General features: G+C 41.9%; 1 protein-coding gene across 3 annotated transcripts in view; it reads right to left on the reverse strand.

The window, feature by feature from the left end:
* Positions 1–1,842: 1,842 nt before the first annotated feature.
* LOC117433516 (junction plakoglobin-like) overlaps positions 1,843–16,361 on the reverse strand; it is a 28,665-nt gene continuing 14,146 nt past the window's right edge. For 2 of the 3 annotated variants that reach the window (XM_034055834.3, XM_059006570.1), the window contains exons 2-16: positions 13,744–13,801; positions 13,090–13,296; positions 12,414–12,667; positions 10,999–11,237; positions 10,355–10,556; positions 9,955–10,099; positions 9,655–9,758; positions 8,306–8,644; positions 7,422–7,574; positions 6,647–6,766; positions 5,999–6,149; positions 5,512–5,633; positions 5,158–5,203; positions 4,087–4,278; positions 1,843–3,360 (exon numbers count right to left, since the gene is read on the reverse strand). In XM_034055834.3, the coding sequence (XP_033911725.1) occupies positions 4,109–4,278; positions 5,158–5,203; positions 5,512–5,633; positions 5,999–6,149; positions 6,647–6,766; positions 7,422–7,574; positions 8,306–8,644; positions 9,655–9,758; positions 9,955–10,099; positions 10,355–10,556; positions 10,999–11,237; positions 12,414–12,667; positions 13,090–13,296; positions 13,744–13,756 (2,265 nt within the window). In that variant the 5' untranslated portion in view covers positions 13,757–13,801 and the 3' untranslated portion in view covers positions 1,843–3,360; positions 4,087–4,108. The remainder of the gene's footprint in view (positions 3,361–4,086; positions 4,279–5,157; positions 5,204–5,511; positions 5,634–5,998; positions 6,150–6,646; positions 6,767–7,421; positions 7,575–8,305; positions 8,645–9,654; positions 9,759–9,954; positions 10,100–10,354; positions 10,557–10,998; positions 11,238–12,413; positions 12,668–13,089; positions 13,297–13,743; positions 13,802–16,361) is intronic. The other variant, XM_034055836.3, reaches the window with a different exon arrangement.

Genomic DNA, 16,361 nt, shown 5'->3' on the forward strand with positions numbered 1-16,361 from the left:
TCTCCACTTGCCCAGCGCTCTGCATTCCTGTGAAGAAACCGCTGACACATGTCCAGGCTAACAAAGCACTCTGTGTTACTGGAGCATCTTCTCCCAGCTCTAAGAGAAACCCTCTAGGGGCCCAGGGTTCTGCCAGGAAGGAGGGGGCGGTTGCTGTGGAGTCATTAAAGCAAACAGCTGTCCCTCTTAGGAGGACTGAGCTAGACAGGGCTGGGCTGTTCATTTTCATTGTGTGCCTGGAATGTCAGCATATTAATAACACGCAGCTTCTTCTATGGAGTCATGATTAAGACACCAAGTCCTAGAAACTAGAAGTGTTAATTGTTCCATGTTTTAAAAAAAAAAAAAGCAGACCATTGTTAACCTTTTAGAATTGTTGCAAAATACTGCATTAATTATTTATGCAGTGCAAGATTACATATTTATATTCAGTATTCCATAAATAGATGGAAAACAAAGAGAATCTGGCCTAATTATTTTACTTCAGTTTGTTTCATCTTGACTGTGCAACATTAGTGAAGGACACAGTTATGCATTAATATGGGAAGAAATACATGTTACAAATGCTAGATCCTGTTACTATGAAAGTTTGCGTGACTCCAAAACTACGTGCTGCCACTGCTTGTTAATTACGACATCCCCTCCCTTCCTATTCACGTGATATTAAATTGTTTGTTTGCGCCAGTCGTTTCGGTTACATTTAATCCTGAAGGAAGATAGCCATGACTCAGTCTAGCAGGATGAGAATCCTGTTCCCCTGACGAGAACGTCTTCCTGCTATTACACAACTGCACATCATCTGGCATTATTTTTAAATGAGCACAAGGTCCGTTCATTTCCCCATTGTTGTAGGCATCCCATTCAACTGTGGCTGTATGTTGCAATTAAGAAAAAATAAATCTATTTCCCCATTCAAGGTCCTTGAAGTTTTTCTTTCCAAAAAGCATCTCCCATAATATAAAATGGGCAATTCACATGAATTGCATGAAGGAAACATGTCTACTTTGTTCAAATTATCATGGACAATAAAACAAAGACATTTGTAGCCAAAAGCAGGATTGAGAAGGGAATGCGTTTTCCACCCTCCTAGATTGGAGAAGTGCTCTTCTGCTTCAGGGTGCCATTACCACCCGACAAGCGAAGCACAGACCGTGTCTGGCAGCGCTACAGTACAGGCGCCCCGTTTCTAGTTTGCGATTCAGAGCCCGATAGCAAAATGCGAAAGTGCTTCTGAACACAAGGTTTTATCGCAAAAGGACTGCTGAATACTTAAATGTCATCTGCCGAAAGGGAACCGGTGCCATTATATTACCCTTTTTTTTTTTTTTTTTTTTTTTTGTCCTCTTCCCCCTAAATGCGTGCATTTCTGATTGTATCCAGTTGAGGCTAGTCGCTTGGTTCCATGCTTTATTGTCCGAATACCAATGTATGAAATTGCTCTCCAGCTAAACTCTGTGCTGCTGCCACCATACTGGCTACTTTCATGAATTCCAAAGCCTTAAAAAGGCCACGACCCTTTAACTACGCTATAGAGCAGGTGGCACAAAACATTTAAAAAGGTCATAGCCTTACATTGCTTTGCAAAACGGCAGACCAAAAAAAAGGCGTTGAATGTGTCTGAAAAGCAGGTTACTAGGAAAAAGGTCTCAATTTAGAACTTCATATTGAACTATATGAAGTTAAATACATTGGTTTGTCCAGGGCAATCTGCTAGCAACTTGCATTTTGACACCAATGGGATTGCTAGTGCTACAAACTGATTTTTGAAATTGCACTAGAATACCCATTGAATGCATCCGGTAGTGTGTACAGAAAATCAAGTCAAAGCATCGCACACAGCCATTGTTTTTTTAAAATGTATTTATAGGTTATGGTCTATACAAAACTTACAGAAGTAAGAAACATTCCATTTCATACCTCACTTATTCGTGTTCTGCATCACCACATCATATCGTTTACAAATCTGCCTTAACTGAATTAGTGCCCTCACCTCTTTCAAATAAAACAAAAACAATTACAATAAACCCCAAAACTGTTCACCAGGTTAAATCTTTACAACAAAAAAAGCATTAAGATTACAATCAACAAACATTTAGCTTTGCAAATGTTAATTGGAATAAATTTCCCCTCCTGTGAATTTTAATGAACACATTCAAATTAGGTGTAAATGTCAAATCAAAATGTACATCGTTCAAAGTTATTTTGCATATGTGTCAATCGAACAGTACCCTTAAAAAAAAAAAAAAAAAGCGATATTTGTGGAGTACAGGTAGGAGGTTCTGCAAAGTTATGATAAAAGAATGATGGGAGGTTTAATTAAAACCAGAAAGCCACAGTGGTTATTGAAAGTACAGCTACAATACAGGAATACAAAATAGTTTAATCTAGATTAGCACTGCGAAACCAGCTATATGACAAAAACAAAAGGTAATATGGAACTCACTTGGAGGCCAGTGTTTAAAATTAGCTAGGTATAGATTAGAGGGTTACGGTTAGCATTACAATTCAGCCTCCATTGTAGTTTATTACAGTAAAATTGCACATCAGCTGAAAAGCTGTATGAAGGAACCAAATGCTCTAAATTATTATTATTTAAGAAATTATAAAATGGAAAATAAAATTGAGAATTGTTAGCCAGATTACAAACAAAAAATCTTTGGCAGAAACTCCCTTTTTTTTAAAAAAAAAGAAAAAAAATTCCCCTATGCAACCATAAAGCTGCACAAACCTTATTTTACAAGTACAGCATATTAGTTTCTAATTCTGCCCAGGCAAATGGTATAAAAAAATCTGGGAGGATATAATCATTTCAATAGATAAATGCCACGCCTGCACAATACTGGTTGCTTCCCTTTTGATCACAGCATTTAAGATCGACCTCAATTCAGTTTCTTCAGGCATGTTTAGACCAGCAGGTCAGGATCCCCAAAATAAGGTCAAACACATAGCTAAAGTCACCCCACAACCCCCTTACCAAAACAGACTTACACGAATGGCTACAAACCAGATTGCACGTTGAAAAATTCTTCCGATTGTTAAATCTGAAAGAAAATGCTGTGTAAAACTTATATAAAATAAAAATTGTGCCAGTATTACAAAAGGAAATCATGACAAACTCCACAGTACTTAAAACAATCTGTTAAAAGCCTTTATAAATACAAGTTGGCTTCATTTTAATTTAATCTTTTTTTTATTTTATTATCTATCTCCCCCCCCCCCCCCCTCCCTTTAAAGCATTCCCCCCGAACCAGAGCAAATGGAATTGGCTGTTGCCAATAAAGTTTGTCCCAGGCACTTCTGTTTTCTCCAGTTTCTCTCTGGTACGGTCTGCTCCCAGTCCTTTGCTCTGAAATTCAATATCTGCAAGGGAAAAATTTAAAAAAATTAAAGCAGGACTTAAGACTACATTTGGCCAGCAGACTAGATTGTGCTCAAAAGTCAAATACAAATACAAATCTGAAGATCTCTCCATCCAGTTTGGGAAACAAGGGATTCCATTGTACGGGGGGGGGGGATTGGTCCTGGTGTCCTGTGGCTCGTAGTTAATGTATCAGTGTGGAGTAGTGGTTAGGGCTCTGAACTCTTAACTGGAGGGTCGTGGGTTCAATCCCAGGTGGGGGACACTGCTGCTGTACCCTTGAGCAAGGTACTTTACCAAGATTGCTCCAGTAAAAACCCAAATGTATAAATGGGTAATTTTATGTAAAAAATAAGGTGATGCGATATCTTGCAACAATTGTAAGGTCGCCCTGGATAAGGGCGTCTAAGAAATAAAAAAAAATAATAATAATAATAATAATAATAATAATAATAATATTAAGTGTCCCTCTGGCAGGGGGGTCCAATCACGGTCCTGGAGGGCCATTCCACTCAAGGTTTAATAGGTAAAACAAGATCATGAACTTCAGGGTCTGGGTGGAGGTTACATTGGTTCAGAACAGGGCTGGAAAAAAAGACCAGGAGTGGAACAGCCCTCCTGGACCGTGACTGGCCACCCCTGCTCTATAGATTTTTAGTGATCGGTCCACAGTATGTGAAGGACGTCGTCGGCACCCCGTGCACGCCCACAGAAAATGTCTTTCTTACCTTCTGCTGTGTTGCTGCAGATCTATGCATGGTTATACTGGTCATGGTAGGGCTGTCTCAACATGGGATCATATTCAACGTCAATGGGGTAGCCTCCATCGACCATGTCGTGCAGATCAGGTTCCATCATGTGGTCCATAGGCATGTCCGCAGGATACCCTCCGTACTGGGGGTAGCCAGGCTCCATTTCTGCTGGAGAAAACAGTTCCTTAGCATGACGGCTGGCTAGGAGAACTCTACTCAAAAACTGTTCCGGTGCTCGTTTATAGCTAATGCTTTCCGATCCAAAAATTGTTGGCAAAAAAAAAAAAAAAAGTCTTGGAGATGGTAACCCAAGTACATGAACCCAATAGAAAACTAGTAAAAGTTAAAAACCGGAGTGCAATGTGTGGAAGAGCTGACCGCGTGAGCAGACTTGCATGGTGGATTGCATTATGTAAACATACATATCCTCTTCATGCACACAAATTTTTAATTTGTCTCAACTCTATGGAGTCCAAAACGCTGCCCTGCTATAAAACATTTAAAAAAAATAGTATCTATATATCTGCATACAGTGACTGAAACACAGTACAGATCTCTCCAACCAGTTGCTAATCCATCTCCTAACATGTGCATGGAAGAGGAGGATGCAGTTAATTGCAAAACCACAAATCAATGAAGCCTTGAAAGCATGTAGAGTACACAATTAGATAACTCAGGGGGGGATTGCTTAGCTATTAGCCTCCACCCTAAAAGCCGAGGGAAATGAAAACGCGCTCGCTTAACAGCTCAGAAATTCAAATAATTTTTCTGTAGCCTTGCAAAGTCCATTTCAAATAAACTCAGGACCATGTCTCAACAGGAGGCTGTGTGGTCTGGTGGTTAAAGAAAAGGGCACGTAACCAGGAGGTCCCCCATTTCAAATCCCGGCTCACCCAGAGCAAGCCACTTAACCTCCTTGTGCTCCATATTACGGGCGAGACTGTTGTAAGTGACTCTGCAGCTGATGCATAGTTCACACACCCTACTCTCTTGGATAAAAGGTGTCTGCTAAATAAACAAAAAGTCTTCAGCATGATTCTTACTCACCATCTGAATACACTGGCGGCTGTCCTTCCAACTGCATGCTGTGGGTCTACAAATCAATAGGAGAATTGAATAAATAAATCACACATGTAGAGACTACAGAAGCTAGCAAAGACAAACAGTGTTTGCCCTAGTCAACTGCCCACTTCCAAAACCATGCAAGTTTATTGTGGAGTGGAGCTTTTTCATCAAATATAAAAAACAGTTTCTCATATACCCACACGGGAGTTTATGAATTATACAAATGTTAATGTACAGTTATATTGGGAATGACATTACGCCATGTTTGTCATATTTGTACAGCTTGGGTTCTACTTTTTTCACATTTTCAATAGACTGTCTGAATATTTCACTTACAGCTTCCCAGGCACCGGGGTCGTGCTTAAAGAGAGAGTGGGTTAGCTCCACAGATACCCTCTTTTTGTAGTCGGAATTCTTATCTTCGGAAATACGGAACAGCACAGCTGCGGCGTAGGTGGCTGGAGGAGGGAAAAATAAAATGAAAACAAATATTAAAAAATCATTTGCTATAGTGCTGGCAAGCCATTAAATCAACAGCTTCACAAACTGGTTTGCAATAAAGAAGGTTTCACAGAAAAAAAGTGCTTTACAAAAAGATGCACATGTAAAAAAAAAAGGTGCAGCGATTGCTCAAGCCTGTCATTTCCATTTGAGACACCAGACACAATAACTTTCATCCACTATCTCCATGTCAGACTGCAAGTAGCAGTGTTGTGCTATTGGTTAAGCATGACGGTACACACTGTGGAAGAAAGCATTGGGATTCATGACTGCACCCCTACTAGGACTAGGTTAGATACTGTTGTAACCCCCTCCTCCTCACCAATGCCTTCATTGCTTGAGTGCAGCAGCTCCATCAGAGGGGCCGAGGCTCCTTCTGCGTCGATCATTTCCGCAGCCTGCTTGTCCAGAGCAAGCTCGCACAGCACGCCGGCTGCCACTCTCTTCACATTCTCAATCGGGGAGTACAGGAGCTGGAGGAGGAGGGGAGGGTTAGATCAGAGGAAATGGAGAAGTGGTTAGGGCTCTGCTGCTGTACCCTCGAGCAAGGGTACCTAGATTGCTCCAGTAAAAACCCAACTGTATAAATGGGTAATTGTATGTAAAAAAAATGTGTTATCTTGTAACAATTGTAAGTCGCCCTGGATAAGGGCATCTGCTAAGAAATAAATAATAATCCTCAAGGCATTCAAGCTCAGGTTTGTATATAAAAAATAAATATATATTAAAATAAACACACTTTGGGCAAGTCATTTAGCAGACACTTATCCAAAGCGTCTTCGACCAAAGATGTGAACTATGAAGAGTCACTTACAATAGGACCTCGGTGTTACATGTCATCCGAAAGACAAAGACAAGGACAAGGACAAGGACAAGGACTCCTCCCCCCCCCCCCCCCCCCCAGACACTCTGGGCAAGCAGAGGGTTTGCTCGAACATTGACATCTTGATGTTCTCGTTTGACATCTTACCTGTACCAGTAGAGGGATGGTCTGGAGGCCAATGATCTCGCATCTGTTGATGGGGTCCCGAGCCAAAATATGGAGGGCTCCAGTGCACCCCTCAACAATCTCCTCCATTCTCACACCATCCTGAGCAAAAGAGGGAGAGAGAAATACCAGTAAGTTAGTTACATTACTAAAAGTCACAAAGCGATCAGTTGCTTACATGTGGACGTCCCTGCAACCAGTTGCAGGAAGTAGAGCCAGGCTCTACTTTCCAAGCAACCTCCTGAGCGACTTCTGCAGACACAGACAATCATGTGACAATTCGGCAACTCTGATTGGTTCTTATAATGCCGACTGCACGGCTTGCATATCCTGTCAAAGCAGCTCTAATTAAAAAATTTCAGCTTCATCCAGCTTTTATGTGGCTTTGTTTTTTCTTTAGGGAATGACATTTAAAATAACAGTTGAAAAGAAATAACCAAGTAACTCTTCCTCGTTAATTACTGGACACATTACAACCTGACCAAAAAAAAAAGTGTCATCTCAGTTTAAAATATAAATTCTAAAACTTGTAGACACGGGACAAAGAAATAAATAAATTGAAACTTGTAGATGCGGGAACCTTGTTGCACAAGTAATTGCTCAGATCTGGACATAGCAATTGCTAGCAGTCGTGTTGCGCAATTCAGGGAGTAATTGGGTTGCACAACTGATTGCTCCAGTGTGGACCCGGCTTAAGTGTGCAAGAGACATTGCTAGGTAACGTGTCACACACATGGGAGACACAGGTCAGCCTTACCTGGTATGTCTGAGAGCTGGCAGTGGTGTGGCGTTGGGCATCTTGATGAGACTTCACCAGCAGACGGACGAGGTTGGTAATGGCCCCCGCATCTCTGATGGGTCCCTGGTTAACTGGGCAGAGGGCAAGGTTACGGATCAAGCCAACGGTAGCCTGGAACCCAAAACGAAAAAGGTGGTAGGTTAACAGTCCCACAAGCAAAAAAAAAAAAGCTTCCTATATTTTATACCTCTACGTCATCCAAGGAGGAAGACAGGGAATAGCCAGGGTGGCCAAAGTCGGCCAAGATCTTTGTTCCAACCATGTCCAAGTCATTTCATTGAATGTAAAACCTCAAATCTACAGCTTTGACTACTATAAAAAAAGTCAAAATGAAACCTGAATAATGTTACGTTAACATATTGAATTACATACCTCTAATTTTTACCCCCATATATTAACAAATTGAAAAAATTACACTTAATCCAACATGAAATGCTGTACTATTATGGCTTCTGGTAGACACTTCCAATCTTATTTTGTCATGTCTTATAACATTTGAGGTGATGTTAAGCTTTTGGCCATAGCTGTAGGTCAGGGTCTCAAACTCATAACTGAGCTGCATAACTTATTTGATCGAATGATATGTTCAGTTGGACAGGTTTGAATTTTTTTCAAGGTCTCTCAGTTAATTTAAAAAAATGCACTTAGATTCAAGGTACACTACCTATGAAACACTGAGGCCTTGAGAGAAGCGTTCAATGTGGCCAAATCAATTAGACCAATTAAGTAAGAGATCTGGGGGAACGAAAGCCAGAAGATACTGCAGCCCTCAAGGAACAGAGTTTGAGACCCCTGCAAAAATCTGACCTCAAGCTGGACACGTTGCTACTGCTGTCGCTTACCTTGATGACGGGCCAGTAGTGGGGCTGGTTGAGCAGCTTGACGATGGTAGGGATGCCATAGTGCTGGCGCACTGCATTCTGGGCCAGCTCTGCGTCTGGGTGTCGGCTGGTGAGGTGGCGCAGGGCGCAGACAGCGGGCTCTGTGATGTCCTCCTTCTGCTCCGCACGCAGGATGGCTTGGATCAGGGACTCCACCCCGTTGTCCTGGGTGACCAGGGCCTTGTTGCGTCCGTTGTTGCAGGTCAGGTTGGACAGGATGCCCGTGGAGCAGGTGAGGACGTTCAGGTCGGTAGAGCTCAGCTGGGTAACCAGGATCTGCAGCAGCCCATCCAGGCCATCCTAGAGCAGAGAGGAGATTCACGAATTGAGACCTTTTTTACCGAAGCTCAAAAACCGACGACAAAAAACACAAGGGTTCGGACAGGTACAGGAGAAATATCTTTTGCATATCAACTCCAAGACCCGCTTCCATCAGTATGTATATGGAAGTTGAGAATCTCTCTGGTTTGAAAGACCACAGGGGCAGCAGTGTGGAGTAGTGGTTAGGGCTCTGGACTCTTGACCGGAGGGTCGTGGGTTCAACCCCAGGTGGGGGACACTGCTGCTGTACCACTTGGGCAAGGTACTTTACCTAGATTGCTCCAGTAAAAACCCAACTGTATAAATGGGTAATTGCATGTACAAATAATGTGATATCTTTAAGAATTGTATGTTGCCCTGGATAAGGGCGTCTAAGAAATAAATTTAAAAAAAAAATATATATATATATAATAATAATAATAATAATATTATTATTATTATTATTATTATTATTATTATTATTATTATTATTATTATTATTATTAATAATAATAATAATAATAGCTTTGAACCTACTGCCAATGCTTCTCCTTCAGTCCACATTAACAAATGGATATTTCCCATTTATTCTATTCTTTGATCTCAGTATGCTGCCATTTTATTGTGTTCCAGGACCCCCTTGTAACTGAGGGCTCGGTCTCGATGGGTAAATCTCCGGGTTAAATAAATAAAATAAAAAGGACGACACGTTGCCACTAGCCTTCGCAAGCAAGGGGATATTGCATCAAAACAACTTGCAAACAGTCCTACCTCCCATTATGGCCCTTCCGGTGACAACCATGTGCTTTCTGATCTCAAAACAGATTATATCCCTGTACACAGTAACCTGAACAGAAAGCCATGGCAAGGTCTTAACTAGAAAGCTTGCCGTACATTTTTCAAAGACCATCAGGAGGCTTGCCTGTTAGAATATGCCTCAACCTGCCTGCTTCAGTTGACACTCCTTCCCCAAACTCTGCTCTTTTCATTGGCAATCTCCCAACACTCACCTGTTTAGTGGCAGCATCCGAAAGGTTTCTCAGAGTCCAGAGACAGTTCTGGACAAGTCTTGGACTGGATCCGGTCAAATGTTTACCCAGGGCTTGCATGCCACCTGGCAAAAAAGTATTCATGCTTTTCATTAGAACACACCCCGACAAGCATAACTATAAAAAAAAGAACCAGTTTTGCGTGATCATGCACACAAATTAGCTTTTACTATACAATATTCCAAGGCAGACTACAGTAAAATGCATTGCAGGTTCTGAAGTTTGAAGTGCATTTGGTGTCTTCTGTAAGGCTCAACTCACCGGCTTCGACAATAGCGGGCTTGTTGCTGGGACAGACCGACAGGACCTTGAGCACGCGGCTGGTAGTCCAGAGCAGCTTCTCGTAGGTGTGGTGCTGCATGATGTATACCAGGCCTTCCGGGCCTCCATTGGCCAGGATAATGAGCTGGGTGGGAAAAAAAATAATTATATATATTATATATATATATATATATTATATATATATATATATATATTATATATATATATATATATATATATATAAAAAAAAAAATTACCAAACCGTCATGTTATTGATACGTGGAATGAACTTCAAAAGAAACTAATCAATACGCATTACAGCTGAGGTAGCTAAAAAAAAAAATAAAAAAAAAAAAAAGCTTGCTTCAATATTAAAAAAAGATGGGACCAGATTCCTGACCTTGCTCTCCTGGTTTCCATAGGACAGGAGCTGCAGGCAGTCAGTGGTGATGGCCAGGAACTTGGGGTTGCTCTTCTGCAGCAAGGGGACCATCTTCTGCAGGCCATCGGCCAGACGCACAGCCATCTTGGCCCCTTCCTGATGCAGAAGCAGGTTGTGAAGAGTGGTGATGGCATAGAAGAGAACAGATTCCATCGGGGAGCTGGAGGAGAGAAAAAAAAAAGAGACCGTACTGAGTAACGCAGTGGACACGGCACACAAATTCTAGATCCTAAGGGATTAGATAGGGTCAACCCAGTCCCGCTCCTGGAAGAGCTGCCATTAACCACATCAAGGTGCACAAGGGAATAAAGCGGCCGTGACTCTGGGTATCACCAGGATGACCAGATCCAACCCATCAGTACATTTTAAACCCTGTTTCGTGCACCTCATTGCAAAAATAAGAAAGCAATTTTTTGTGGGACACTTACCCTTAATGTTAAAGGGGATATCAAAACATAGCAGCTATACCAACACCTACAAGAGATGGATATTCAAAATACCATGCCACCTGATGCTAGTTGCCGTACTAAAAAACAAACATGCAAAGTGGTCAGGTTTGATAAGGAAGGCTGCAGTTTCAGGGTACCGGACTGCGTACATACCTGAGCATGCGGACTAGCGCGGGGATGCCCCCAGACTTGAAGATGGAGAGCAGCCCCTCCCGGTGGTGGGACAGGTTATGCAGGATGCTGGCAGTGCAGCGGGCGGTCTCCATGTCGCTGGTGTTCTGCATGGTCCTCACCACTGCCGCCACCACCTGGGGAGACTGCATGAGAGCGCGGCGAGAGGCCTCCTTGCGCGCCAGCTGGTTCACGACCATCGCGGCCTTGTTCACCACAACCTGCAGAGGGAGATGTTTGCAATTTGTAAACGATCCTTAGCTGATTGGTTACTGCACCTTTATGCGCGTAGTTTATTTCGCACCTCCTACTGGGTTGTATGCTGTGGAATATATCAGTTGCTAGGAGTGGTGTAGACTTGGATGTATACACGGTAACATGAGTTAACTGGTGGGCTAAACAGAAATACCCAACTGATATGTAGGTTACAGAACTGTGGCACAAACCATTCGACTGCCAAAATAAATGTGCTCTGTGCTTGTGTCCACAATCCATGTCTGGATACTGTATACTGCCTTCTGACCTGGCTGAACCCTTTGCGGTGTTATGTCGGACCTGGTCCGACATTGCAATTATTTCTACCCGGTCCAATGTCGGACCCTGTCCGACATCATTAAAAAGACGCAAAAAAACGGGTTTCTAGTCATTTTTTCTCCGTAAAAAGTCGAGAAAACCATTCAATGGCCGAGTGGGAGTGACAGGCGCCAAGACAAGCCAAAAAAAAAAAAAAAAAAAAAAAAAGGGGTAGATCTCATGAATAGTCATACTTGCCCCTGGGATCAGATAGGGGCGGCCATAAGGAAACAAGCTGCCTGTTACTGCATCAGCGCTCAGAGAATATCACTGACATTTGCAGAGCTTTTTTTCAGATGTTATAGTAATAAAATAATGACTTGGATCACATTATTGAGGCGTTTGGTGATAAAACGAGTGATCAGGAGATGATCGATCGGTATGTACGACTATTATTTATTATTATTATTTATTTATTAGCATATGTGAAAGCTATAGCGAACGAAAGGGTGGGGCGGGGCTGGAGATGCCTAGTGAGTGCTTTGTTGATATGCAGGGCCTTTTAAACCCGTGTGACTCTGGAAAAAAAAAAACACTTTTAAACAGCGCGTCTAAAATTAACTGCGCGTGTGAAAATAAATTGGACCAGACACGCACTTAATAAAATGGACTGCAGAGGGTTAACAAACCAGCATGCCCATGTTACATGTGCCAATTACAACTAATACCACCAGTTAACTGCAAGTTGAATAGTAATTTTTTTTTTTTTATTATTATTTAATTGACTTGTTCAATTTATTACTCTTGCAACAGTTTACTAGCATCTTGCTATGCTGGACTAAGCTAGCAGTTTATGCAGAGAATTCCAGTAGGGGCAGCCGTACCTGGTCCTCATCATTGAGCAGTTTGGTGAGTTCTGGGACTGCCCGTGTGGCCAGCTCGGCATCGTCCTGGTAGTTAATGAGTTGCACGATGGCGGTTTTCAGCATCTGGGAGGGTTCAGCCAGCTTCTGGACGTTGGTCTGCTGGCTGGGGTCTGTCTGAGTGGAGAGGATGTGGGTGCCCTCCACCAGGGTCTCGGGGAACATGGCAGCCCGAACGCGCTGGCCACGAGTCATTGCAAGCTGGGACTCCATCTCTAAAACAGAAGATGTTTTTTATACAGCATGTATTAAAAAAAAAATCAGTTAGTTAATGTGTTGATTTCAAACCAAGAAGTTTACAGCCCTGGCATGACAGAAAATATTTGTCAGCACCCTGGGAAATTGAAATCTGCTAAAAAAAAATGGTTTAAAATGCCAAAGTTAATTGCCGTTGATTGTGACTTGTAAAGGTGAAGGAAGGACAGCTTTTCTTGTTTAAAAAACATGAATGGCTTTATTTAGTACTATCGTTTTCAAAAGGCAATTACAAATACAGGTATCAGCACACCACTAATTACAAAAAAATTAAATCAGATTGGCAGGCAAACGTTATATTGAAATTTTAGGACCAGGACTTCCAGGTGTCTTGACTGATTTTTCAAGAGAGGAGTCTAGCTTCGGAGCTTGTGTTTTGTACCTGGCAGGGCTCCATGTGCGTAGGTGGTGGTGGTGGTGGTTGTGGTGTATTTCTTGGTGTAATCAGAGTCTCCGTCGTCTGCTGTGCCACGGAGAGAGTGAGCGGTGGTGGTGACGCCAGACTGGATTCCAGAGTCGTAGCCGTAAGACTGCCAATCAGACACCTTCATGACGGAATCATGAGCCATATCCAGCTCCGAAGTATTCACTGCAGGAAAAAAGTTTTGGACTAATCCCTTACAACATACATAGATTATACTGGCATTGGTGCTGCAAGAACTGATCTGTGGGATATTTAGCATTGATCTTTTTTAGGTTGCACATGGAACAGCGTATAACGCAATTTGCACTAAAGTATATTGGTTATTCAACAACTAGCCTTTCAGTTTCTTTACTTGCAGGGGTCAGTGGCCACATGCCATGTTTTCTGTACCTGGATAACCCAGTGAGAATCGTTTAAATTTCACATGCTTTAAAAAGGTACCACATTTTCAGGCACTTACCAGGATTTGCTTAAATCCTGAACTCCCAATAGTTTTAAATTCACATCCCAGCTGCCTGCACTGCACAGTGGATTGCATTACAGTTTGCATGCACTATATTTACTTCAGTCTTCAGTGGATATAAACACTGCAGTATGAAAAGGAAGCCTTACATTGCATGGCCATCGTAGCCTTCTGCCCTCACAGCCTTCAATCTGGGTGAGAAGAATCCTACAAGACAAAAACAAAGAAATATGCTATTTGACAACAGGGAAATACATTTGAGATGAAAGCACCATCATCGCAAAGTTCGTTTTTGATCTGCAATCCAGGCTCGCAGCAAGACCTGGACTGGCCCATACTGCTTTGCAATGGGAGTCTTGTCGTCAAACATGAACTGCTTGGATATTACATTTTAGAATAGCAGCAGCAGCACAGAACACTAAAAAGCACAAATGCATTTCAGTTCTGGAAAAATAAATAAATAAAAAGGAAAGCATGACATTCCATTACAGGCGAGAAAGAGTTAACAGGCAGGTTTCTACATGCCCCAGACTGGAATGTTTGTAAAATCTCCCCCCGCCACCCCTACCGCAAGTACGTACACCGAGGGACACTGTGCTGTTCAAGCAGCAGAACACGTCCAGTTAAACCGGTTCTTCCAGACATCCTCTGCACTCCCTCCAGCAGAAAAGCACTCCCATGAGTTTGGGGTAAAAACATGCAGCAGGCATGGAAATCCGATAAGCTTGCACACAATGCACAGGAGGATTACAAATATTATCTCGTCCAAGAACACAGCAGGCAAGCTTAAAGTCACACTTTACCAAGAAGGAAATGCAAGCGGTCGCAGAGATACAACTACTGTGGGGGATTTTGTTTTTTAAACTCTGTTTCTAGTATACCTTTTAAGATTGACAAATCTTGATGATTCTTAAAGTTAGTTAAAAAAAAAAAAAAAGTCCCCCAGCGGTTGAACCAGCTATCCGTTATCAAGATTGTTGATTCTTACTGCTTCCTGTCGTGTTCTCAAAACCCACTTCATCCATTTGTAAATCTTTGTATTTTCCTTTACTTTCTATATATGTGTTTGTTTTGCATTTTTATTGCCTGAATTTATATACTTTTATATTTGTTTAATTTTTTTCAAGGGTCGCTTTGGATAAAAAGCGACTGCTAAATAGGCAGTTTACTTCTTTATTAGAGATTTCAGCACCATAACCTTATTGCAACCAAAAGTGACTTGGGTTTCCTTAGACGTTAAAAATCGGTCAGCAAACATTGCAGCAAACAGTATACTGTAGCCCAACAATTCTTAAATATATTAAATTCAGTAAAAGCAGTTGCCCTATACTAAACATGTCAGACTACTTTAAAAGCAGGAATGGAAAGACGACTCCGACTGCAGAGCAGTTTCATCCATTCCAGGTTTTACTACGAGCTTGATCAACCACATAGGCAACAAGCTCAGGTGGGTCTTAGACATAGTAAAACAAGGAATGGATCCAACTGCTATGCGATGGGAGTCATATTACCAATCGCTGAAAACAATTAAAGCAAAACGCTTTCAACTGGCTATGACCTGTGTCTGCAGTTGCTTGTAAGGGACACCCAAGTTTTTTTTAATTTTTAACCCAGCAGCAGCAGCGCAATCCGAGATCAGGATCCCAATTCTGGATATAACCACGCAGGAAACTAATCCTGAGACTTCCTGTTCATTCCTGCAGCACTGAAGTGCAACAACCCCTCCCATAATTACAAAGCAAAAGTCTCATTTCTTATCTCTTCTTCAGGGTTCATAGTACATCAGTGCTGCGTTTCTTTTTTTAAAACTTGGACACTACAGGCTCAAGCCTCACGATCCACACACACAGTAAAAGTTTATTACACATCCAAGCGGCCTTACTGTAGCACGTCAACTTAAATCAAATCATGACTTTAAAATAAAAACCAAAAGCTGTTATCAACTTCGTACCCTCCCACTACTGTGATTCATCACATCTGTGCAGAGACCAGCACCCCACATAATTCACACCAGCAGGCTGGCGAATCAAACTGGAATGAACTGGAGTTAAAAGCTACATTAGAGCTAACCCTTGATAAGCCACCACAGTTCAAATCCAAACAGTAGACAAATGAATCAGATTTATAGTATGGTATGCCATTGTTTTTAACAATTTAATCAAGTTTCGTGGTTGCCCTCTCCGCTTCAATTTACTTTGCAAGCATTACAGTAGGTGAACTACTGTATGGGACCAGACTCCACTGCCTCATCACACCCAATCCCCTCCAGTCAAAGAAATACAAATAATGAACTGGTATCGCCCCAGTAATAACCTTTCGCGTCGGCCGATATGCTATTTACTCATTCACCGGGCTGAAGATTAGGAAAACAGGAAATTGGCTAAACAAACTCAACTAAACTGTGTTTATACTACATGCATCAGTTGAAGCGGGGCATTCATTTTCCTCCTTGGGGGGGAGGGGGTAAACTATTTACATTATCCTGTAATCCGATTTATCTAACAAATTACAGTATTTACGCAAAACAGTTATGGTTTCAAGAGATGCCTTTGACAGGAGCAAACGAACAAACCTTTCAAGGTTAATCATGGTTTTGTATCATCATGTAGGCCTACAGAGAGTATTCTTAAACTCGTAAAACCAGTAACAGAGCAAACTGCTAAGCAACAGGAGTCTTCTTTCCATCCCGGATGTATTAAAAAAAAAAAAAAAAAAAAAGGCAAAATACTGGGACAGTAAGGTGTTCCCAGATGAGAGAAACATGCAG

Source organism: Acipenser ruthenus, chromosome 33, assembly GCF_902713425.1.
Source record: "Acipenser ruthenus chromosome 33, fAciRut3.2 maternal haplotype, whole genome shotgun sequence".
Taxonomy (NCBI): Eukaryota; Metazoa; Chordata; class Actinopteri; order Acipenseriformes; family Acipenseridae; genus Acipenser; species Acipenser ruthenus.